Source organism: Octodon degus, unplaced genomic scaffold (genome assembly GCF_000260255.1).
Source record: "Octodon degus isolate 3935 unplaced genomic scaffold, OctDeg1.0 scaffold00297, whole genome shotgun sequence".
Classification (NCBI taxonomy): Eukaryota; Metazoa; Chordata; class Mammalia; order Rodentia; family Octodontidae; genus Octodon; species Octodon degus.
This window is the reverse complement of record NW_004524873.1, coordinates 1,555,883-1,581,405: the sequence shown is the minus strand read 5'-3', so window position 1 is coordinate 1,581,405 and position 25,523 is coordinate 1,555,883. Positions and strand designations below refer to the sequence as shown.

The 25,523-nt window shown below is 40.8% G+C and overlaps 1 protein-coding gene and 1 non-coding gene across 3 annotated transcripts in view; one reads left to right on the top strand and one right to left on the bottom strand.

Annotated features, from left to right (window-relative positions):
- Ptgr1 (prostaglandin reductase 1) overlaps positions 1–25,523 on the bottom strand; it is a 26,548-nt gene continuing 1,025 nt past the window's right edge. For both annotated transcript variants that reach the window (XM_004647266.2, XM_023707542.1), the window contains exons 2-10: positions 24,130–24,245; positions 22,247–22,292; positions 21,186–21,242; positions 19,786–19,953; positions 16,253–16,370; positions 12,329–12,484; positions 9,159–9,267; positions 6,074–6,192; positions 1–649 (exon numbers count right to left, since the gene is read on the bottom strand). In XM_004647266.2, coding sequence (XP_004647323.1) covers positions 539–649; positions 6,074–6,192; positions 9,159–9,267; positions 12,329–12,484; positions 16,253–16,370; positions 19,786–19,953; positions 21,186–21,242; positions 22,247–22,292; positions 24,130–24,235 — 990 coding nt within the window. In that variant the 5' untranslated portion in view covers positions 24,236–24,245 and the 3' untranslated portion in view covers positions 1–538. The remainder of the gene's footprint in view (positions 650–6,073; positions 6,193–9,158; positions 9,268–12,328; positions 12,485–16,252; positions 16,371–19,785; positions 19,954–21,185; positions 21,243–22,246; positions 22,293–24,129; positions 24,246–25,523) is intronic.
- Positions 2,999–3,105, top strand: LOC111814361. Its single transcript, XR_002819367.1, has one exon. It is a non-coding gene; the product is annotated as a U6 spliceosomal RNA (small nuclear RNA).

The following is a 25,523-nucleotide window of genomic DNA, read 5'->3' as shown; positions in this document are numbered from 1 at the left end:
ATTTAATTTTATTTGTTAGCAAATTTGTACATAAGAATCAGAAATCAAACAGCACAAGAGTTAATACAGTATAAAGTTTTTCTTTTTTCCTCGTCCTGCTGGCATTCCTCCCTTCTCTTCCTTGAACACATACTGGTAGCTTATTACATCTTTCCAAGGTTATTGCCCAATTGTTTCATTGTAGAGATTTATCTGATTATTCTGCTTTATGATGCCAGAATGGATTAACAGAACCAACATCTTTCAGGTACTGAATCTTCCTATCTAAGATTTGTTACAATAATGGAAAACTAACACAGATTCCAATGCTATTATTTGTTGTCAAAAATCAGAAAAAGATGTAGCAGGTAGTGAACCGCTGGCTGTGGTTCACTATGAAACTTAACATTATTTGTGACTAATTACAGACAACTTAAATGTATTTAATTGACTACATCATTCTATTTCTTAGATTATTTGGATAGTATACATTCTTACTGAGTAGTGAAAGCGTAAGTAGTCATCCTCATCATGCTATGATGATTCATCTGCCAATTTCTCATGCTTCCACAACGGCTTTCCCCAAGTTTTCACCTTTCAGCAGTCCCATAAATGCAGCTGGCATGTTTTCAAATCCTTTGACAATGTGTTCACGATACTGGATTTTGCCCTGTATCAAAACAACAATACATATTGATTTCTTATTCCAAACTTTTTCTCATGTTAGCAACAAATTTATCATTTATTCTAACAGTTCATAAGGTGAAGGCATGTTTCCTGTGCACTGAAAGTTAATCTTGAAGGCAAGACCCCTATACAAACTGTAACAGATTATAAAGTACACATAAGAAAGTGGCAGGTCTGAGGACTGGTGCATGCAATGATTAGGTATTTGCTAAGTAAGTTATATAGAAAAGCTTAATAAGGCAATGATTCCAGAAAAGGTGGAAATAGAGAAGGGAACATCACTGCCAGATAATGTCTGAGTTATGGTTTGTATCTGGCTCCACCCCCACCCCAAGCCCTAGACTCTGACAGGGGGCTTTTATGAGGTGACTGGATCATGGGTCTTGATAATTACCAATGGATGAATCACTAATGAGATTATAACTAAAAGTGTTTAGGGGCTTTGTCTCTGGATAGCCCCCCCCAAAGCCTCATGTGGTCATAGGGCTTTTACAGAGGTAGCTGAATCTAGACTGTGTGATGCTGGGATTAAGGGTACATGATTGCTAATCAGTCTACTGATTGGTTTGGCATCACCCTAATCCCAGCAGTCTGGATAGGATATAAGGAGTAGAAAAACACTGTCAAATCCCCTTATTGCTTTGCTTTTGCTGTCTTCCACTGTCATGCACTGCTGTCCCTCTGCCATGTGCCACCCTGTCTTGGAGCATGGCAGTTATGGACTGGAACCTCTACAAACTCTGAGCTAAACAACCCCTCCCTCCTTTAACTTTAGGTGCTGGGTGTTTTGTGTCAACAACAAAAGTAAGACAGGAAGTGAAGCCTGATTGGAGGTGGAGGGTCCTGGTGAGGCAGGGGGCAGGGCTGGGTCTCTCTCTTCCTCTACCCCCTTTTTTTTTTTAATGTATTGGGTATGGAGTTTCACTATGCAGCTTGGACTCATAGTGATGCTCCTGTTTTCAGCCTCCCTAGCACTAGGATTACAGGCATGCACTACCACACACTGGATCTTGGTGGCCAGCTCAGTGCAACCGGTGGTGGGGTCAATGGGGCATGTACTCATGGGACCCAACAACAGTCCCCAGGCTTGCCTAAGCAGGCGCTTAGTCCCTGAGCTATCTCGCTGGCCCTTTCCTTCACCCCTGGTTTTTGTGCTTCCTGCCACCATGCCAGAAGCTGCTTCTCCTCTGTTATGCCCCTGTGCTATGGCATCCTGTCTCAGACTTAGGGACTTAACCCTTTACAAACGGAGCCAAAATAAATCTTTCCTCCCTTAAATTGTGACTGTTGCATATTATGTCCCAGCAACAAGGACGTAACTGAGACAGTCTGTTTCAAAAGTCACTTCTAATAGCCAAGCCATGCAGAGTAATTACCCTATTTGGGCTCTGCAGATGGTGGAGCGTGTTCAGGAAGTATCAACAACCTCAGCTTTCCAGTAATTTGTATCCCCCTCAGGCCAAGGACCTTTCAATTTGTGCTTAACATTTATTTAGGATCAAGGAAAGGAAGGGCTCACTTTACTGAGGAAGGTTTTTCCTTTTCGTTTTTACTCCAAGGCACACAGTCTACTATGTAGAACTAATTTACATTTTCAAATTCTTCCAAGCAGTCTATGTCGAGACTGGAACTACCTGAAAGCATTTTTTCTTTCATGTACTCTACTGATGGTTGACCTCATGTACGAACTTGTGAACAGAATTATTTGCTTTAAGTCACTCAGAAAAGAGAAGCTCTGGAGCTTAAACCCTTCCCTTGAAAACCCCAACTCATGGTGACTTAGAAAAGCAGAATATCACAATAGGATGGAAAACTGGCCTCCAGTTTAATGATTAAAGGAGATAAATGCTGTTAGGGACTGAAATGTGAAGCCTCTCTTCCCCAATTCATACATTAGAATCCTAACCCCCAGTACCTCCCAATGTGAGTGTATGTGGAGACAGGGCTTCAAAGAAATAATCTGCATGCATCTTCCTGAAAGAGCTAAAGATATCTTATTACAGTAGTACATGCATACCCATGTTTATAACTGCATAATTCACAATAGCTAAATCTTGGATGTAGCCTCTATGCCTATCAACAGTTAAATGGATTAAAGAAAATGTGTTTATGCACAATACAGTACTATTCAGCCATAACAAAGGATAAATTTAAGTCATTTATAAGAAAATGGAGCCAGGCATCATAGCGCATGCCTGCAATCTCAGCACTCGGAAAGCTGAGGCAGAAGAGTCACCATGAGTTCCAGGCTAGCCTGGGCTACATAGTGAGACCCTATCTCAAAAAAAAAAGAAAAAAGAAAAAAGAAAAAAAGATACAACATGAAAATGGAGTGCTCGCTTCGGCAGCACATATACTAAAATTGGAACGATGTAGAAAAGATTAGCATGGCCCCTGTGCAAGGATAACATGCAAATTCGTGAAGCGTTCCATGTTTTTTTTTTTTTTTTAAAAAAAGAAAGAAAATGGATACATCATGAGATCATAATGTTAAGTGAATTAGGCACATGAGCTCACATATTGCATAGCTTCTCTTATATGAGGAACTCAACATAAAATAGCAAAGTAAAAGACAAACAATAAACATTGCCAGTGAAACGGAAGACCCAATACTATTATAGACTACTGGACTCTTTTAGAATGTTTTTCTGAGTTAACACACCTATAATATTCAAATAATGGAACTTAACAAAAAAAAAAGGGGGATCCAGATGAATGTTCATTTTGTATCTGTGTATTCAAAATGCTTAGGATAGATATATAGCTGCATTCTCTTTACGAATAGAGGGATTTGTTCTAATAGTGTCTGTAGGTAGGGTATCATGTCCACATCTTGTGCAGCAATTAACCACTAGGAAGAATGTATGCATTGTGTTAATTATTGAAACTGTCCTATCAATTTGTTTTGAAAAAAATAAAATAAAATAAAATAAAAAGAAAGCAGAGAGGTAGACCTTTTGCAAAAGGGAAGGCAGCTGAGACATGGAGAGGTGGGAGGGAGGGTAGGAGAATGCATGAACAAGGACTTAAGATGTGCTATGGGCATGTACCAGCTCCTCATGAGGAACATCATCATCATGTACCAAACCAAAAATAAAAAGTGGGGGGGAAAAGATACAGTCAGGCCATATTGGTAGGTCGCGATCCAATAGGACTGCTGTTCTTATAAGAGATTAAGACACAATGAGAAGACTATGTAAAGATGCAGGGAAAGGCCTCGGAAGAAACAATCCTGTTGACACCTTGGATGCCAGATTTCCAATGTCCAGAAGAGGGAGAAATAAATGCCTTTGTTTAAGCAACCCAGTCTGTTGCTTTAAACTCTGTTATGTAGCCCTAGAAAATTAACACAAATACTAATGTGAAATGTTAATGATGGGAAATTTAATGTATAGATACAGAAACTGTGGGAGCTTTCTGTATTATATTATATTAAATGGTTCTAAAATAAAATGTATATTTAAAAAAAAAGATGAGTGGGAAAGGGGAAGCTTAGAATTCATTAGTGACTTAAAATAGAAACCATTCAGCTTCACTGTTAGAAACACTACGGACAGCATGAAACCAGCACAGGGGTTGCTTCTTGTTAGCTGTGATTATGGAAAGGCAGGCAAGATTGTGTTTTTCCAATGAGGACAAAGAGGCAACACACTGGGAATTTAAAAATAATTCAGCTCTTCGCAGGATTTTAGAGAGCCCAGCCTAGCACTCCAAGTGTTAGACTGGGAAAACTGCCAAGCTCCAGCGGCTGCCAGAGGAGTAATTTATTTCTTTGAATTGGGAAATGGCCATAAGCCGGTAATTAGGAAGCCATTATATTACCATTCTTCTCCAAAACTAAAACAATGAGCCTTGATCCTTTAGATTCCAGTTGACTAAAGTTCCACTATGATAAGGTGGAAAAATGATCACAGCTCAAAAAGAAAAGGGTTCCTCTGGATCTGAAGGCATGATTCTAAGAAGGCTCTTTATGATCTAGGACCTAGGACAGCCATGGCTCATTTATGTACCCCCTACTGTTTATCTATCAACAACTTTTTTTTTTTTTTTTTTTTTTTTTTGGTGGAACCAGGGATTGAACTCAGGCCCTTGTGCTTGCCAGGGAAGCACTTATTCCACTGAGTCATCTCCCAGGCCCCTATTCAACAACTTTTATCTAATGCCTGTGGGTATATTTCTTTTCTTTTGGTGTTTGGGATTAAACCCACATCATCAGCATGCTAAACATGTACTCTACCACTGTGCTACACCCTCCAAGCCCTTTAATGCTTACATTGATTCAAACCCTATTCCGGGTGCTACAAATATATGAGAAAATTAAGCATATGAATATTGTTGCCTTCATGGTGGTTATAATCTCATGGAAGGGAGATGGCAATACATACAAATGGGCTTGCTGTGGGTAAAAAGGACCAACGAGGATCAGAAATAAAGGGATACTTCACCTTAAAATAAGGTTCTTTTAAAATTTCCCTCATTCATTCTAATGTTCTACTGCATACTATTGTTGCATCCTATTAACTACATAATTCAAAATAGCTAGCAGAGAAAATGTTGAATAGTGTTCCAACCAAAACAAAATAATAATAATTAGAAGAGAAGAACTGCCATGATTGATATGGTGAATGAAGCCTGAGTACGTAGCAGGTTTAGCAGGAATGATTAAAACATAATTAGTTTTTGATGTGTATTGGGCACCCAGGTACAGCTACTGAGCAGTCTGATCTTCAAAGGAGATAGAAATGTGGGGGATCTCGGCATATTGATGGTATTTAAAGCCATGGCCTGGCTGAGCTAGTCAAAGGATCATGCGTGTGAGTAGGGAAGAAAAGCGACCCAGAGCCCGTGCCTCAGGTACTTGATTATTAGTTTGGAGAGAAGCCAGAAGAGAAGTCTGCAGAAGATTAATTAATGAGGATATCAAAGAGTGAAGGAAAGCCAAAGGAAAAAAAATACATCGATGGAGAGCAATCACTCTAAAATATTCCCTCACAGCCAGGCAATAGTAAGGACAGACCTGTTCGTGTCCCAATGTGAGGTAACCCTGAAGAAAGTAGTTTTTGTACAATGGCAGCAGTGCAAAAGCCTGACACATGGGTTCAAGAAAGGATAGAAAGATAGAAGCTACGTGAATGTGTGTATATAACATGTCCAGTGGGACAAAGTGGAAAAGCAGTGAAATGGACTCGAAAGTGCAGTGGAAGTGGAACTTGAGAGGATTCTTTTTTGTTTTCTTTTTTAAGATGGGAAAAGAGAGAAGAATGTTTGTCTTTGAAAAGCAGTGATCCAACAGGCAGGAAGAAACTGGTGATGCAGCAGAGGGAAGGACTGGTGAACTAATGATTTTGATTAGCAAACCTCAAAGAGATCTAGCATATAGTGGAAGAGTGGTTGTGGAGCTACTTACTTCTACAGTCCATTTCATCAACTCTTTCAGGGCTTTCTCACGGACCTCCCCTTGCCACCTGGTGAACACGAACGCTTCCACACGGAGTTGCTTATAGATGAAAATCTCTGGGGGTGGACCTGAAAGCAGAGGGCATGTTTGGATGACAGGGTCCATGGAAGTGTCAACTTGCTGTGATTGCCAACAACACTGTGTGGAAAACAAAGTCACAGCCACAACAGCATCCACTTTCAAAACCTGTGAATATTTTACCTTACTTTGCAAAGAAGATTTTGCAGATGTAATTACATTAGGAGTCTCGAGATGGGGAGATTATTCTCTGTTATACAGTTAGTCTCGATATAATGATAAGCACTCTTGTGAGGGAAAGAGGGAAGGGGGGCCAGGAATACATGATGATAGAAGGGAAGATTGGGAAAGGCAGATAGGAGCAGGAAGTAGGAGGAGAGCTATGCTGCTGGCTTTGAAGAAAAAGGGCCACGTGCTAAGGAGTAGAGGTGACTTCTAGAAGTTCAAACAGATCCTCCTTGAGAACTTCTACAGGAAAGTGGTCCGGGTGACAAGTTTAGAATTTTGACTTCCAGAAGAATGTGAGTAAATATGCACTGCGTTAGCCACTGAATTGGTGGTGATTGGTTATTGCAGCAATAGGAAACAAATGCACACTAAGAGTCCTTGCGCGTGTAGGCCAGGCAGCATTCATGTAAGAAAGGGACCACTCCTGTATGAGACAGAGTAGGTTGCATTGGCTTCTAGGTTTATTTTCCCAAGGATCCTAAGTGGCCAGCAATGGAGAGAACACCTAAATATACTCTTTCAAGTTCTAAGAAGTCAGGCAAAGATGCCTAAGGGATAGCAGAGCCAGAAAAGGGAAGACAACTCGTGCAAACTATGCTTCACATCTTAGGTAACTAGTGTTACTCAAGCATAAAGTTTTCCCTCTTTATTTTGATTCTTTCTTTCTTTCTTTCTTTCTTTCTTTCTTTCTTTCTTTCTTTCTTTCTTTCTTCTTTCTCCTTGGGGGCACATACCAGGAATCAAATCTACTCCTTAATTTGGAGAAGACAGCATCAGTGGGAAAGTCAAGCTTTGTCCTGAACCACGGAAACGAATGCATAATGAGTGAAGCAGCCAAATACTTCTTTGGAAAACACCAACAGTATTTCTGTTTGAGTTGAGTTTAATGTACTTTACCTCCAGTCCTTGGTTGTCCTTGTTTTGTTTCTCTGCTGCCTGTTATGCCCTCCAAACACCACTTCCAACTCTCTTACACTGAAGTTGCCCCTTTTTCTCCGCGCTCACAGAGAGCCAAAAGCAGTACCAACAAGAACTGCATGGATTACTCCCAGGCCGATGAGGCATCTTTTTTTTCTTTAAATCATTTCTTTCTTTCTTTTCTTTCTTTCTTTCTTTGATACAGGATCTTATGCAGCTCAGATTCATAGTGATCTTCCTGTCTCACCCTCCCCAGTCCTGGGATTAGAGGCGTGGGTTACCCCAGGTGCACCTGGGGTTCTGGGGCTAGCACAGTATACGGTACCAGGGATAGAACCCAGGTCCTTGTACTTGCCAGGCAAGAGCTAAGACTGCTAAGCTATCTCCCCAGCACTAATGAGACATCTTGTACAGGTCTCATTTTATGGAAAGGAAGATGAACAAGCACAGACTCCTTAAATCCCATTAGCAATACATTCAAAACAAAGACCAGCGTTCTGGGTCCAGGATACAGCTCAGTGGCATAAGTGACTGCCTGGCAAGCACAAGGTCCTAAATGCAATTCCTGGGACCAAAAGTGAACAAAAAAGGCCAGTGTTTTGAATTCCTCAAATAAGGTCATTTTCTGCTCTAAACATTCTGTGCTGTTATACAAATACAGATTTACCTATGGTCTCAAAAATGGGGAAAGGAAAATAAAAAGAAATCTTTTAGATTATAGTCAGGATCTAGGCAAACACCAATCAGTTGGTTACTCATTTTATACCAGCCTTGATTCATGAAAATGAACGCTCATACTCACACTAATAAACAAGACAACCACAGGAAAACAGCTGAACTTACAGCAGAAGGGGCTGAGCTATGAAAACTCAAAGCAATGACCTTCTCCAAGAAGGAAAGTCAGACTCATTTGGCAATGTCATCGTTAGAGACCTTTTCCTTCTATATTTCTTAATTGATCCCAAGCTAGTATCACAGCAAATCATGTTTCAATCAGTCAAGCAAAGGCCCAAGATGCATTTTCTTAACGGCAGTCTAATGAGGTATAGCCAAATATTTTGCTTACAGGAACTTACCTGATCTAGTCTTTTTAGCAGTTATTGTTTGGAAGTTCAGTACTCAGATAGGTCATGGGGATGTGAGCTGACCTTGGCCATTCCATTTTAACCAGAGGAAATTCTGCCTTGCCTCTGATTCCCACAAATCCTTATGTATTCCACTATTAGGACAGCTCCACCAATTTTATTGCTACATTTGCTGTTTTGGGCCCGTGGACATAGCTCAGTAGAATAAGCACTTGCCTGGCAAGCGCAGGGTCCTGAGTTCAATCCCCAGTACCACAAAAAAATCTGTTTTGCTCTCAAAAAAGACACCAACATTCCCATCAGCCATGCTATGCCATGCTCTTTCAAGTTGAGAAAATAGGGCTTCCTAAGGTAGCCTACACTCTAGGACTCGCTGTCCAAGATTGTGAAGAACAGGGCAGACAGCTTTTCCCTTCCCCTGTATTAAGACGCTCCACTCAACCCACACCTTTAACAATAGGACTGATACCATGTTTCTAAATCAAATCTTGGCTGTCTTTCCATAAAGCCAAAGAATATAATAGGTGAGCACAACTTTAAATAACTGTAACTGTTTCTTCCACACTTGTTGATCCCTCTGCTTTTAGTATTGCAAGGTCACTCAAGCAGATTGAGTACCAAATATTTGAAAACCACGGTTTTATTTTAATAAATGCTATTTCATTATCATTGAGACTATCAGGCAATGTTTCCTATGTGCTGGCAGTTACTGGTCTATGCAGTATCTGTGACTATTCCCTTATCTAGTACTCCTACATCTGTGATCCTCTGTATGAACTTGTTACCTGGGGGCATTTGGCCGGTGCGGTTATACACAGAGATGGCCCCACAGACTGCAACTCTTCCAAATTCCTTCATCTGGGGTATAACAGTGTTCGAGAACTCGCCACCTACCTAAACAGACAGGAAAACGAACAAGCAAACACTTTGAATAATGTATTGACCACATTTAAGAGAATTGTTAAATCATAGTCATTATTTCACAGTACTGTTTTAGTAGCAAAAAAACTGACAGGGCCAGTAATGCTGGCACATGCCTGTAAGCGCAGCTACTCCAGTGGCTGAGGCAGGAGGACGATAGTTCAAGGCCAGCCCAGGGAACTTAGCAAAACCCTATCTCAAAATAAAACGTTTTAAAAGGGCTGTACACATAGATGAGTGGTATAATGTTTGCTTGGCATGTGCATACCCTGGGTTCAGTTCCCAGTAACACACACAAAACAAACTTTAACAAAGAGAGTTAATTAAATTAGCACAGCTGTACAGAAAATTACAGTTACAAAAATACATTAGAAACAGACATTTGCATTTGACTCTAGGAACACATAATACCATAAGCTTTATTTATTATTATTTATTTTTATGTATTTAGTACAAGGTCTACAGGGTCTCACTGCATAGATTGGACTCATAGTGATTCTCCTATTTTCAGCCTCCCAAGCGCTGGGATTACAGGCATGCACCACCACTCCCAGTCTCAGTTGTCATCTCAGCACGTCCTGGGAGCGGGGCCGGCATGGCAAGCTGGGGATCATGAACCCAGGCTGTTGCGCTCTGCCTAAGCAGACACTTTAGTCTGTTGAGCTATCTGGCTGGCCCTATAACATAAACTTTAATTTGGTGAACACTATGGTTCTCTAGTCGGCCAAATAGTTTCACTATCCCATAACTGATACACGGAAAAATATTGAAAGGACATAGACAGAACAACATTGGAAGGCTCACACTGGCCAAATTCAAAGCTCACTGCAAACCAAAACTAAGCAAACTCAGCCTGAGAATAGAAATCCAGATCAGGGGTAGGGAGATAGCTCAGTGGTCTACGCACTCTCCTGGCAACCTCAAGGACCTCGGCAGCCCTGTACCAAGTAAATAAGTAAGCAAATAAACAAATAAATGAACAAAATACAAATCAGTGGAACTGAATTGAGAATATTAAAAAATGAACACTTATGTTCTATTGATTTTCAACATGAATATCCAAACAGCTCAACAGGAGTGGCAAAGGCTTTTAAACAAACAGTACAGAAAACCTGGATATTCATCTGGAAACCACAGAGGACCACTTCCTCCCACTATAAACATAAATTAACTGAAAATGCAATATAGACATGAATATAAATAAAGCTGTGAAATCTGAGAACTTGCACAGGAGTAGATATGGGTGAACTTCAGTAAGGCAAAGCTTTTTAGACATGACCCAACAAAAGGAAAATACCAGAAAACTTAGACTTCCTCAGAATATAGAACTTTTATGCTTCAAAGAGTACCTCTGAGAAAGTGAAGATAAATGACTCAAGGAAAACGTGAAAATAGCCACAAACCTCATATTTGTAAATTGGGATACACGCTAGAATGAATTCAGAATGTCAACATCAAAACTCAGAGATTTTCCTGGTGATTTGCAGACCTGAATAGAACAGCAACAAGAGACAACTGTTCCCAGCGGAGACTAAAGGAGGAGGATAACTGACTGCTTTTTGTTTCCACTCTCAGCAGACATAACTGGATGGAGCCCATCAGGGGCGGGGCAGTGCAGCTTCTCTGCCTGTGAGCACGAACTCCGGGGTTGGGGGGATCAGCAGGTGGAGCAGCCAGAGGCAAGCTACTGAACGCTTCTGAACCTCACTTCCTCTTTTGTAAAGTGAAGAAAATAAAAAATGCTATGGAGTGTTGTTTTTTAGTATCTAACATTATTTTTAAAATGTATGCATTTGTATGCAATTTTTACTAAAAGCAGTGGTTTAGGGGTCCTAGTGACTCCACAGAATGTAACTGTTATGAATAATGAAATTTAATTTTACTAGATATATAAGAAATTTGTAAATCCCCAGAAGTAACCCATCTGGAAAATAGGCACAGGATTTGACAGGATTTGAGTATGTATTTCTCCAAGGAAATACACAAATGTATGAAAAAAAAAATCCTAAATATTACTAGGCATCAGAAAAAGCAAATCAAAACCACAAGGAAATACTTAAAGGCCACTAAGATGGCTACAAGAAGAAATTAGATAATTATAAGGGTTGGTAAAAATATGGAGAGTGGGGCCGGTGAGATGGCTCAGAGGAATAAGCACTTCCCTGGCAAGTGCAAGGGCCTCAGTTCAATCCCCGGTTCTGCCAAAAAAAAAAAAAAAAAAAGGAGAAACTGTAACCCTCACAAATTGCTGGTGGGAATATAAAATAGTATCATCACTTGGCATAATAGTTTGGCAGTTCCTCAAAATGGTTAAATATGAAGTTTATGACCTAGCAATTCTACTCATAGGTGGATGTATAAGGCTAATGAAAATAGGTTTACACAAAAACTTGTACATGAATGTTCATAGCAGCATTAGAGTATAGCATGAAAATTTGGCATTTCCTATATTGGACTATTTTTTCAGCGACAAAAAAGAATGAAGTACTGATAAACACAACAATGTGGATGAACCTTGGAAACATTTTTCTAAGTGATGAGAGCCAGTCGTGAAAAGTCATTTAGGGGCAAGAAAATGAGTTACTAATCTGTCACAAAGATGGATAAATTTCAGTCAGTTTTATGAAAATGGTTATACCTTGAGCCCATAATCTTAAGTGAAATCAGATACACAAACTTAAATATCTCATGATTTTTTTTTCATGATTTCTTTTATATGAGAAACTTGGAATAAAGAGCAAAATGAAAGATAATACATAGGAAGTACGGAGCTAGATCCTTCTCAAATGGGAAGAGGATCAAGAGGTTGCGAGCTGGGAGGAACAAGAACAAGGAATGAAGAAAAGTCATTCAGATGTGCTATGTACACATGCTGGCTCTCCACAAAGAATGTAAAAATGGCAAACATGTACTGATAAAAAAGATTTTAGAAGGCATGTGTATTTTCTTCATATATTTTATATAGGAAGTTTAGAAATACATTCCTTTATATATTACTTTATCAATTAATCAGATAACCCCAGTTCACACTTACATTATCAAAATAGCAATCATAACCATCAGGGGAGGCTTTTCTCAATGCATCTTCCAAAGAGTCGACTGTCTTGTAGTTAAAAGCAACATCAAATCCAACTTGTTTAAGAAAGGCAACCTTCGCATCAGACCCCGCAGCTCCAACAACTTTGCAGCCCTAAACAGGGAGAAAAATGGCGAGCATTAGCGAGCCAGAAACATGAACTAAGCCCACTTTCCTACTCTGGTGTGGTCAGGTTCCCCAAGGACACACTTGATGTGCAAAGAATATCTACTCACTCATAGGCCAACTCACGCTGTGGGTAAAATTAGTCCCCACGTCAGTCTACAACCCAGCTCCGCTTGCCTGGCCGCCCAGCGGATCCCTTCTATGTCGATTGGATTTGCGATTCATCTCAACCTGCTGCTTCAACCACCTATCTATTTGACTTTCTGAGTGTTTCATGTGGGCACGCTTCTTCCCTGTCAAAAATAAGTACGCCATCTCTTGGGGCAGCGGTTCTTCAGATCATTCTTTGGCCTCAACCGTTGGTAACTGACCCTTCGTCTGATTTCGTGCGAAGCCCTGGACTTCGTGCTCCCTAATCACAGAAGAACTGGGCAGCATTCTAAACAGCAGTCTCAGGAAGAGAGCACTGCGCCGAAGGGATTAGGTCCTTGGAAACTGAAGCCCAACAAAATTAAAAAGCATTTTCAGACGCCATAACCAAAATTTTTTAATAATCACATTGAATTTTTTATATTTTATTTTTATTTTAGGGAAGGGTCTACAGGGTGTTCGGGGTCTCACTACTAAATCGGACTCATAGTGATCCACCTGTTTACAACCTCCCAAGAGCTGGGATTACAGGCATGCAATTGCAGTCTTAACCCACCCCCACCTCACCCCGCCCCACCCCACCCCCTGGGTGGGCCGGCAGGCCAGGGATGGAACCCCAAAACCCCCACCCGCACCCCCACCCCGGGGCCCCGGGGCCAGCTTGCAGGTGCTTTAATCCGCTGAGCTATTTGGCCAGCCCTAATTATATTGAATTTTAAACTTAGATTGTTGAGACAAAATCTAAGATATGAAAGTACAATAAAGGGGTAATATATACTACATTTAAAGTTTATGTACATATATAAGGTATTTTTGATATAAAATATGTATACAAACACTGAGAATATAAATAAGACAAATTTTACATATAAGCACCAGCAAAATCTAAACAAAACTTTGATTTTAAATAATTAGAGAAAAAATAAGCAGTGTACCGCCAAAAGAGAAACAATAACCAATAAATGAAACAAAGTGGATTAAATTCACCTATTAAAACACTGAAACTTCCCAACAGGAAGGAAAGAAAATGCAACTATCTATATTTACACCAAATGCACATAAAATGAACAGAAGGGCTGAATATAAAGGAACATCTTTAAGGGCAACTCTTATCAAATTTTATAAGAAAAATCCCTTTTAATTTTAATAAAATATTTAAAACAAGAATAATAGAAACATTTCTAATTCCTTTTGTACATCCAGCATCAGGTAAGTCTGACTAGGTGCTCTGAGTTTGCAAAAACAAAACTTTAAAGCCCAACTCATCTATAAATACAGATGCAATATAATAATACAAAAACAATAACAGATGCTCTTTTTAAATGTTATTAAATCAGGTCTGGGGATGCAGCTCAGTGGTAGAGCATGTGCTTAGCATGCTAAAGGCCCCAGGTTCAATCCCCAGCACTCCCTCCCCAAGGGGGTCAATTCAATGCCAAAGGTATCAATCTATAATACAGCATATGTAAATAAAACTTTCTGGAAAAACTAGACTGGTTCTGTGTTGGAAAACAAATATGACTCACTAACTGCAAAGTGAACATGCTAAACTGGGTAAGGTGATGCCATGCCTGTGATTTCAGCACTTTGGGAATGAGCATGACCGGTGTGGTGAACTGACCACTGGTGGTCAACTCTGTAATACCCAGCTGAATTGAACCAGCATGGTACAGGGTGTGGGACGCCACCTCAGGACTGTTGCTAGCAGCATTAAAGGGACAACTGGAGAAGTAGAGAAACTGTTAGGGAGCTGTTAGTTGTCATGGAGCAGCTTGTCGCACTGACCTTCCCAATGACCTCAGCTGCTCTCACTGTCTGAGAATCTCAGGACCTTGTTATCACTGAGAATGGCTATGGTTCACTTTGGAAGAGACCTGGTCTTTACTCTGAGCATTGATTGCTTCCTGAATCTGGAGGGGAAGACAGTGCACTGTTCATTCTCCTGGAGAAGCTTGTCCTGCTGCCCATCCTGATATGAGCTTGGCTGTTCTCTTTACCAGAGGAGTTTAGAACTTCATTGTCCCTGAGGAGAGCTATGGTACTTTTCAGGGGAACTCTGGTCTTTACTTGGAGTATCACTTCCTGTCTCCAGTTCAGATCCCTCAGCCTGCTAGTACAGGTCCTTCATCCCAATGGCAGACTTGCTAGCTTCCATCACTGACCACTTCCATGGCTTTCCCACTACAAATCCATGAAACAGGAATTTGTGAGAATTGTCATCGGCTCTCAGCCTCCAAGTGGACTCTTGGGGGGCATTACCAAGGACTGTAGGTATTGGACTCATGCAGGACATTTCCATGGAATCGAGGCACTCATCTGGATTCTTTGGGTCTTTAGTGTGTGGACAGACTTTCTGTACTCTGCTTTGTTTTAGCTATTTATATATTTGGTACAGGCTCTCACTACACATCTCAAATTCATAGTGATCCTCCTGTCTCAGCCTCCCCAGTGCTGGAATTACAGAGGTATGCCACCATGCCTGGTTCTGGAACCAGCATGGTAGGTGGTACCAGGGATCAAACCCTAGTCTTTGTGCTTTTCAGGCAGGTCCTTAGACCACCAAGATATCTCACCAGCCCCTGAACTCTCTTTGTATATGATTCTTCACATGACTGTTCTCAAATAATCTTACACAATGTGTTTTGTATTATATTGTAATACAATACAGAACAAAACTCCAAACTCCAACAATAGGTTCAAGCCCCATCTGGTTAATTTAGCAAGTTAGTGAGACCCTGTCTCAAAATAAAAAATAAAAAAGGGATGCGAATATACATCAAGGCAAAGGCCTTGGGTTCAATCCCCTATGCAGGAAAAAAGTTAACATGCTAAATAAAGAAATGGCATTCCTAAAATCCAAACTCTAGAGCTATTTACTTGCTTAAATAAATTATTTCTGCAATCTCTATGACAGCCTTAGATTTATATTTTAAACTCCCATTAGTATGGGAGACCAGCCTGAACCATCAGTTGTGTATAGCCTTGTAACTCATCTGCCTTTCTTTTACCTTGTACCAAACAAAGCAGGTCATGCAGACTCTAGCAAAGTTAGAATGAGTCTGAGCTACACAAGGCCCTCCATCTCCAGTTGGCCTTCCTCCAGCCCCAGCAGAGATCTGCTGGGTACCTCCCAACAGTCAGTTCTTTCTGGTGCAACAGACTTTATGATGCAACTATGTGGGTAATGACTCTCAGTCCTTTCTGTTGCTACAGACAATCATGAAGGGAAAAATAAATTGAACTGTAAAAAAGGATGGTTTAGTTAAAACTATGAACATATTAGACCTTATAAAGATGGAGGCCATTTAAGACTGGATACCTATAATGCTATCAAATGACGATGTTCAGCTTACCTTTGCTATACTGCCAGCTCCTCAATTCTCAACCTTGCACTTCTAATGAAGGTCTTTTAATTAGATGATAAGCTCCTGGAGGTCAGGGGAAGGCTGCTGTGCATGCACTGTCGTGTTCCCAATGCACACTGTGAGTCTTCAATAAATGGTATTCTTTTAGGTGGGGGGGACTTGCGCTTGCCAGGCAGGCACTGGGCCACTGCACTATACCCCTGGCCCTTATAAATGTTTGTTACTGGAGAAAGACGCTTACCTTGAGTTTAGCTATCTGCCCCACAATAGAGCCGACGGCTCCTGCTGCTGCATTAATCAGCACCGTGTCTCCACTCTTCGCACCACAGATGTCCAGCAGGCCAAAGTAAGCAGTTATGCTAAGGGAAGAAAACAAGGTCATGTGAAAGGACATGTTTCTTTCCCCTATTACTTTTTTACAAACACCTTGAAGGCCTCAGCAGCCAAGGGCCAGGCCCTGGGATAAAAAAATATATTAAAAATATAGGAAGTGAGTATTACCAGCCACTCTGGGCTGCTTTCTTCTCTACTCCTAGGCAGGAATAAAGATGATGTGAACTAGGAAAAGAATGGAGAGTTGGATGGAGGGGGCTACACCTGGTCCATGCCAGGGCAAGTCTCAGAGTCAAAAGAAAATAGGTTCCCCTTATGCTTTGGGGATTCTACAATGGATAGTTTCTGCTGCATCACCACATAAGTCCAAGGGAGATGTCGAGCTCTATGGGGTGAAGCCACAGAGTAGATTCAATGCTATGCTACGTCTACACATGAAAGCATTACACAAAAAACAATCTTGAGTTTCTACAGCTCCAGAGAAGTAAATCTTGTGACCTTAAGCAGCCTGCTGAAGTTAGTCTGCAGAAAAGAACTACTGGGCCTTTAAAGATGCAGCACAGACAGCTCTGCTGAGGACTGAGTAGAGATACAACTACGTCGCGATGGGCTGAAGTGAGGGAAGGGACAAGGCTGAAGATTCAGTGGGAAAAGTTATATTTTATGCAGGAGGTATGCACAAGATCAACTTGGAGCAAGAGCAGGAAGTTCCTGTCCTCTTTCTGTCAGCACTGAAACTGTATTAACATTGGAGGTTGGCATCCACAGGAGGGAAAAGACAAAAGAAATCCTGAACTGATGGAGAAATCACTAAAGTTTTCTTTTACTAGAAAAATGAGGGCCTGACATAGATGTGAAGTTTAGCAGCAGAAAATTTTAAATTATATTTTTGCATCCTCAATGGAAGATATTTCCATATATAACAGAAATTATTCAGGCTCTGCCTCCCTTTGGGGCACATGAGAGTTGGGCATTGGTGGGGAGGCAGTGGTGGATGGAGGCAACCTTTTTCTGAGGATCTAAACGCAGCTGTGGGTGTCATGATGGCACTATTGTCAGCTTCCGACTGCATACACAATGGTGGTCCATAAGATTGTATCATCTAATGACACTGTAACTATCTCAGTTTGTGTTGGGTACATAATGGGATGTTTGCATCACGATGAAATAAAAATGATAGTAAGTGATGTGTGACTGTATCTTATGTTCCTTTCACACAGTGCCTTTCAGAAGATGGATACAACACCACTTCCCTCAGAATTAAGATGGAGTGGTTGTTGAAAATTTAGATTCTCCACTCGCACCCTAGACTCACTCACTCAGAAATACTTAGCTATGGGAAATCTGAATTTTAATAACATTTCAGGCTGTTTTTATGAATGCTATCGACCATAACCACAGCTTAAAGAACAGCGACGTTAGAATTTCCTGGGCAAGTTAGCCTAAGCCCAAAAGAGAAGCAGAAAATATATTTTCTAATTGTGTCATTACACCCATAGCAACTTGCATCTCCCTTCTCCAGGTACCTTTCTTGTATCTCCAGAGATCAGAATCTACCTCAGTTAGACATACTGATCTAAGATACACAAGGCCATTACTAAACCTCACTTCTTATTAAAAACAAAAGAGATAAGATGGAGAAGTTAACAAGAAATCTAAGTAGAAATTTAAAGATGCACTTTGTTCTGTTTTGTTTTTTGTATTTTAGGGAAGGGTCTACAGGATGTTCAGGGTCTCACTACTAGATCGGACTTGTAGTGATCCACCTGTTTACAGTCTCCCAAGAGCTGGGATTACAGACAGGTGCACCACCACCACGCCCCATCTCAATTGCTGTCTCAGCGCACCCCAAGGGGGGGGGCCAGCACAGCAGGCACAGCAGGCATGGGTGGGGATCGAACTCCCGGACCCTGCACCTGCTTGCAGGTACTTTAATTCCCTGAGCTATGTGGCTGGTCCTTTGGCCTAACAGGACCTTACAATCAACAATTTAGAAACAAGACATAGTTTGAATATTAAATTCCTTCAAAGACCAATGTGTTAAAAGGCTCATTTGCCAGAATAACACCAGGGGGAAGTGGTGGATTTTTCTGGAGGTGGGGCTTTCTGGGGGGTGGGTTCTGCAGGTCTTCAATGCTTGTACAGATCATGCTCCGTGTTGCTGCTGACTATTGCTTTCTTTTTATATCTGAGGATCTCGGATTTGATTTGCCTCCTTTCCTTTAGCTTCAAGGCTGACTTTGGTTGTAATGGCTTGTATCTGGGCATCTCCTCAAAACTGCATGTTCTCCCAAGAGTGGAGTTTTGAAGGTGGCTGGATTAGGGTGTGTGAATGGGATTAAGGGTGTGATACTAGAATTAAAGGTCTAGATAATGGTGCCCCACCCTGCATGTGGGAGGCACCAATTAAAAGGTTTACAGCCTGGATAGAATATAAAGGGAGAGAGAGAGAAGGCAGGCTTGGCACTGCTCCTTGCTGCCTTCTACCTGCCACCCACAAATTGTTTGTCCTCTACCAAGTCCCCCTGCCATGACACCCTAGCTTGGAGCCAGCCAATTATGCACTGAAACCTCTACAAACTGAGCTGAAGCAACCCTTTCCTCTGTTAAGTCTGGGTGTTGGGCATTTTGTCTTGGGAATGAGAAAAGTAACCAAGACACAGGCTACTCTTCTCTTTTTAAAATGCATTGTTAACTGAAAACTTTAAAAAATGTATATATAAATATGTATTATGTACAATATGTTTTGAAATACATAGTTATTTAGGTATAATGGAATGGTTTAATAAATCTAATTAACATACACATTTAGTTACAGTGGAAATAGCTAAATTGAGCTAATTAACACAAGTTACCTCATAGTTACCATTTTTGCAGCAAGAATGCTTCAAATCTACCTTCCTAGCACTTTTTAAGAACACAGCATGTTGTTGGTAAGTATAGTCACCATGCTGTACAATAGCTCTTTTGAATGTCTCCTGTCTGAACAAGTTCTATAGCTTTTGACCAATGTTTCCTCAGGCCCCAGGCCCCAGCCTTCAATCTCTGGTAACCACCATTCTACCCTCTGTTTCTGAGTTCATCTCTTTTAGATTTCTCAATAAGTGACATCATGTGGTAATTGTCCTGTGCCTGATTTATCTCACTAAATGTCCTCTAGGTGTCACAAATGTCAGGATTTCCTTCTTTTAAAAGGCTGTATAATATTCCTCTGTGTGTGCGTGTTCGTGTGCATGCATGCACACATGTATATCACATTTTCTTTATCCATTCATCTGCTAATGTATTTTAGGCCCTTCCTGCTTCCTTAGTCTTACTATCATCTCTAAGCAGCCTCTGACCTATATAATTCTCCAAGTCTCTGTTTGTTGACTAAGTTCTATGTAAATAGTTCTGGAAAACCAGTATGTCAGGTACTCAAACAAATAAAATGAAACTCACCCTGGCATGCCAATTGTCCCCAGGGCCAAAGACAGTGATAATGTATCTGGCCACCATGTAGGCAGTTTTTCCAGTCCTTTCCCATCAGAAATGAAGTGTGTTGTCCAGCCTGCAAGAGCCAGTACAATAGTTCCTTTTGGGAAGGCTGAGTTTTTACTTTCCACAACTCTGAAAGGAAAAGCACATGAAGACAAATGACACATCTTCCCTTTCATGGGAGTTGGGGTGCTTTGTAGTGAATGTGCAGCAAGGGCGTGCAAGTTGACATTCCATGGCTGATGCCCTATCACCTCTCGGCATCTTAATTCTCAGCCATTGGCAAAGGGGCCAGCAGAGAAGAACTCTTTCCACTGATCCGGCATCTGTCCCTGTGCTCACCCACTTCTCTTCCATTTAATCCAGAAGGCTCCATCCATTGGTTCAAGTTACCCAGGATATCATCCTCTCTTCTTTAGAGGTCACCCTCTATCCCTCAGTCCTGCCTTCTCTTGAATCTTTAAGTTTCTTCTGTAATGTCCTATATAAGCATGTCCAACTCTGCCATTTTATAATCCCATCCTTTTCTTTCCTCTTTTTTACCTTCTACAGACAAACTTTCTCACTTCCCATTCTCTTTACAAGCTGCTGTTATGACCTCAAAGCTTCCCCCAAAGACTTACATTGCAAACTCAATAGCCTCCAATCCTATTGCACGTGGGTTTTTGGGTTCCTCTTTTCCTACCTCTGATGAGCTGGGTTCCTAGTTCTTACCCCGCCTATTTCTATGCACTTATTCTACTGAGCTCTCTTCCAGGCCCCAACATTTAGTTTTAATCAAGGTAGATGATATATTTAAATAGTATTCACAAAAGATTTCTATGACATTTTAAGTGAGCATAAGCAGTCTGCTGAAGGGCATATAATCCTGCTTAAAAATACATAAACTGGGCCAGGGAGATGGCTTGGTAGAAAAAGTGCTTGCCTGGCAAGTGCAAGGGTCTGAGTTCAATCCCCAGCTCCAAAAAAAAAAAAAAAACCATAAACTACCTGCACTGAACAATTTTTGAAATAATAATACATTAATAACAACTGACTTTAAGGCTCAGATAAGGGGTATCTCTCAATTTCAAGATAAAAACTCTTTGTTTTATTTGAATTTTTATACTAACATGAACTAGATAAATGCAATTTTAAAGAAACATAATAAGGCTAACAGAGTGCAGCTGAAATGACAATTTCACATTCTTCCTTCTTTTTCACTTAATCAGGAAAAGAGTAAGATTTCCTAAGTCATTTCCAGGATTAAACAGCAAGTAAACCACACAGGCTGAAGGACCCGAAGGAGCAAGGGACCGAGACAGAGCTCAGAAGGAAGGAAAGAGGCCTATTTTCCAAGCATTGGAACACATGGAAGTTCTTACTTGGCCACTTGTTCCCCCATCATCATGTCACCCGCCTTGATCTTTTTGGATGCCATTCTGGAAAAAAGAAAAAGAAAAAAAAGAAAGAAAAATTTATTCTTAGTGCAAAAAGCACATGGAAAAAACTTTTTTGAATTTTTAGCTAAACAGAAAATCACTTGGGTAGTATGTCCAAAAACAAAATCCACAAGGGTAGCACATACACTACCAGAAGAAGTACTTCTGCTCTGTGATCTTCAAAGCACTCTACTAGTGTTTTTCTATGAAGGAAATTAAGACTCTTACGACCATGTTCAAGTATAGATGAGTTTCAATCAGTGACTTAAAATATACACCTCGGCACCACATAGCTCTTGTTAATACAAAACATTAAGGGTTGCTCATTAACATTTTTAAACTGTGTTTTTCATTTGAGATTGTAATCTTTATCGATCAACTGTGAAAAAGCATTCAAAAGAATGATAGCTACAGGTATATTATTTGCATTGGCCAAAAAGTACTGAGGTATTAGTAGCCTATGAAGACATTGAATTCACTTCCCTCTCTGAATTATTTGCTGTGTTTACAAATTTGAGTTAACTACTGATTACGTATATCAAAAGACTACAGGCCATTGGAAGGAAAGGATAACTGATTTTAGTTTTAGCAATTTGCCCAAATAATTTGCAAGTAATGAACTGGTCAAGTGGGAAGTTAGCTTCTTGTTTTCCTTTTTTCGGCAAGAAAATCTGATGAGAAATAAATAGCAAACTATGCACAGCAGACTAGAGATGGTTGTAAAGGGAAAGGAACAGGCTAATCTCTTGCCAGCCTTCTCAGATCTCTGCTGATAGAAACTGAGCATCCATGAACCCCATCACTGATACAAACCAGGAGAAACGGGGAAATGACAGTGTTGACTTTTTAAAAGATGAGTCACAAGGCTCACTGGTCATTGTAGAAACTCTAAAAGAAATAAAATTCTTCAATGATATAAATAAAAACCTTTTAAACACAAGCTAATGCATTTCATCATAGTATCCAATATACAACATAAGAAGGTTTAGGAGGGAAAATAATACCTCATGTAAGGGTCCACAGAGAGAAATAAGGCTTGAAGCAGGATCTCTAGAAAAGAAAGCATTACACAGACAGTTAAAACTCAAGCCTGATCTTTTTTTTTTTTTTTTTTAGTTATAAATAAACACAAAATGCCTTTCTGCTTTGGGATTGTATTCTTATGTGGTTTTGTTGTTGTTGTTGTTGTTTGTTTTGTTTTGTTTTGTTTTGTTTTGCTATACTGGGGATTAAACTCAGACTCTTATGCTTGACAGACAGGTGCTTATGCCGCTGAGCTATCTCCCTGGCCCTTGTCCTCTTATCTGTATCTGTGCTATTGTTTTTATTTTATTTTACTTATTTATTATTTTTTAATTAGATAACCATAATGATCACATGCATCATAGGGAATTTGTACCTGTATATAATATATCTTGATTTTTCCTTTTTCTTCATTTCCCTCCCCTTTCCTTCAACCCCTCATCCCTGCTTTATTTACAGAAGCTTTGTTTCCATTTTTCCCTTCTTTTCAGGTTTTTTTTCTCTTGCCCCTTTCTCCCTTTCCCCTTCCCACCAAATCTGCAACCTCTATGTTATAATGCTCACACTGGATTTCATTAAAGCCTCATTTAGTAAGAAGAATCAGCATTTCAGTGGAATAACCCTCATGGACATGTTTTCTAGAATTTTGCATCTGAATACGGGCCAACTCAACAGAAATGAGATTTGATAACCTTGCCATTCAACTTGATTACATCCCTTTTTCTCAAAAGCTTTCCTATCTTAATGGGTTTTTTTTGTTGTTGTTGTTGTTTATTTGTTTGTTTTAATGTACTTAGTACAGGTCTACAGGTTCTCACTACATAGATCTGACTCATAGTGATCCTCCTGTTTTCAGCTTCCCAAGCACTGGGATTACAGGCACGCACCGCCATGGCCAGTCTCAGTCGCTGTCCAGCATGCCTTGGGGGCAAGGCCAGCAAGGCAGGCTGGGGACCAAACCCCAGTTCCCATGCCTGCCTAAGCAGGTGTTTTAGTCCGCTGAGCTATCTGGCCAACCCAAAAGCCTTTCTATCTGCAAGACTCCTTACAGATACCTCTTATAGTTGAGCTCTGCAGATGGGTACTGGGTGGTGCTTACCCCAGTAGTATGATTATTCTTAAGAGGGCAGAGAAGATGTTCCCAAAGTCTGGTTAAAGGCTTAAAAGAGTACTTCGTCAAGCATGAATTTCAGTTGTCAAAGGAAACAATAGGAACTTCTAGGAGGACACCAAAACTTTATACAGAGGACCCTGAAAAAGTCTGTTGCAGATGCCAAATGGCTGCAAATACTTCTCACAGCTGTGTGCCAGCTCTTGCCCTCACCTTCCATCAAGAAATCTGTTTCTAGGGGCTGAGGACATAGCACTACATCACAGTACTTGTTGAGCATGCATAAAGCACTGGATTCAATCCCCAGCTCCACAACAAAATGGAGTAAATGTGGCTTCCCATCCCTTGAAATTGGTCTTGGCAATGACACTTGCCTTGACCAATAAAATACTAAAAAACATGATACAAATAGGAACTGGAAAAGCTCTTGCACATGGGAATCACCAACTCTCCTTGCTGCAGATCCACAAGATCACCATGAGCACAAAGCTCACACTAGTCTTCCAGGAAGAGCTCAGAGATAACTGAGGCCCATATTGCAGGAGAAAGTCTGCTAACCACCAGATACAAGACTGAGGCCCATCTTAAAATAACCATTTGGCCCAGTGGAAGAATCATTCAGTTTAACCCAGCTTAAACTGCCAACCCTCAGGACCATGAGCTCATAAACAATTGCTTGAAGTCACTAAACTTTGGTGTAGCCTGCTGTGCTCAAAGGGTAACAGATAGTCTCTTCCAACTCTGAAATCTTACCTCCATTTTTTAAGGGTGGGAGCTCAGTAGTCTTCAACTCAAAGTCACTCTGAGTAGGGCTGCCCTGAAAGTGCTTCTTCAGGATCCAGCTCTTAGCATTGACCATCGTGAGGCTCCTAGAGCACAAGAAGCATGTAGTCAGATACCACGAAGTCACTGGATTGCACTGAGGCCGGACAGCACAACCACAATGCTTTTCATATTGTCTAACACCAGCCACATTCATTTAGGATATAGTGTTTCTGTGCTGAGATAACCACTTCATAAATATGATCATATTTTTTAATTTTCTTTTTGTAGCCGGCTCAGCCTGCCCTGGGGGCAGAGGTGGCACTGGTATGGGGTGCCAGGGATCAAACTGTGATCCCTGTGCTTGCCTAAGCTTGCTAAAACAGGCCCTTTAGACAGCTGAGCTATCTCACCAGCCCAACAGGATCTTATTTAATTCCCCTAACTTTTCTATAAGACAGGCATTGTTATTATGAGCATTGTACAGATGAGGAAACAGGCTTCAAGAAACCTCCAAGGCAGGGTACAATGTAAGTTGACACAGAAATTCTTCCCACTCACCACCCGGGCTACCATTTCTCTAGGGCGCTGCTAGCTACAGGGAGTGCAAACGCTTCCAGTGTATCATCTCTTATAAAATCCTCAGTATAAGCATCAAACACAAAGAACCAAACAAATCCTGCTCCTCTGAAAGCCACTGAGTGGCACTGCTTCTTCACCCAACTTTCAGACCCCACATTCAGGAGCGAAATAGACCCCATCTCTATGTAAAGTTATTTAAGAGAATGTGTGTGTGTGTGTGTGTGTGTGTGTGTGTGTGTGTTTTCTGTATCAGGGATCCAATTCAGGACCTTGCGTTTGCCAGGCACTGAGCTATCTCCCCGGGCCTTAATTAACAGTACTGATTTCCAACGTCCAACTATCCTGCATCGCAGAGAAACACACGCCCATCCTGGTGAAAACTACATCCGAGCCCGCAGCACAGGAGATTTTTGCCCTGTACAGTGCCTGGGAGAGGGGACACTTGGTCTGGGACACTTCCACAAGGCACATGGAGTGGTGGGAGCAGCCAATCCAAAATCTAGCTCTTCCTTCTTCCTTGTCTTCTATTTTAAAGTTTATTTTAAATTGACAGTTCCATAGGCCGACAGGGTACAATGTGACGTTTCGATATAATATGCAAAGTAGAGTGACTGAATTGAACTAATTAACCTATCTATGCTCTATGTATTACTTCTATGGTGAAACATTCGGAACTGTAGTTGTTTGCAATATGCATTGTTATCAGCTACAGCTACCTGCCAGATAAACCTCAACAATCTACTGCAGATTGCTCCTATGCCCCTTTGAACAAACATTTCCATTCCCTCGCCTACCCTCTCCAC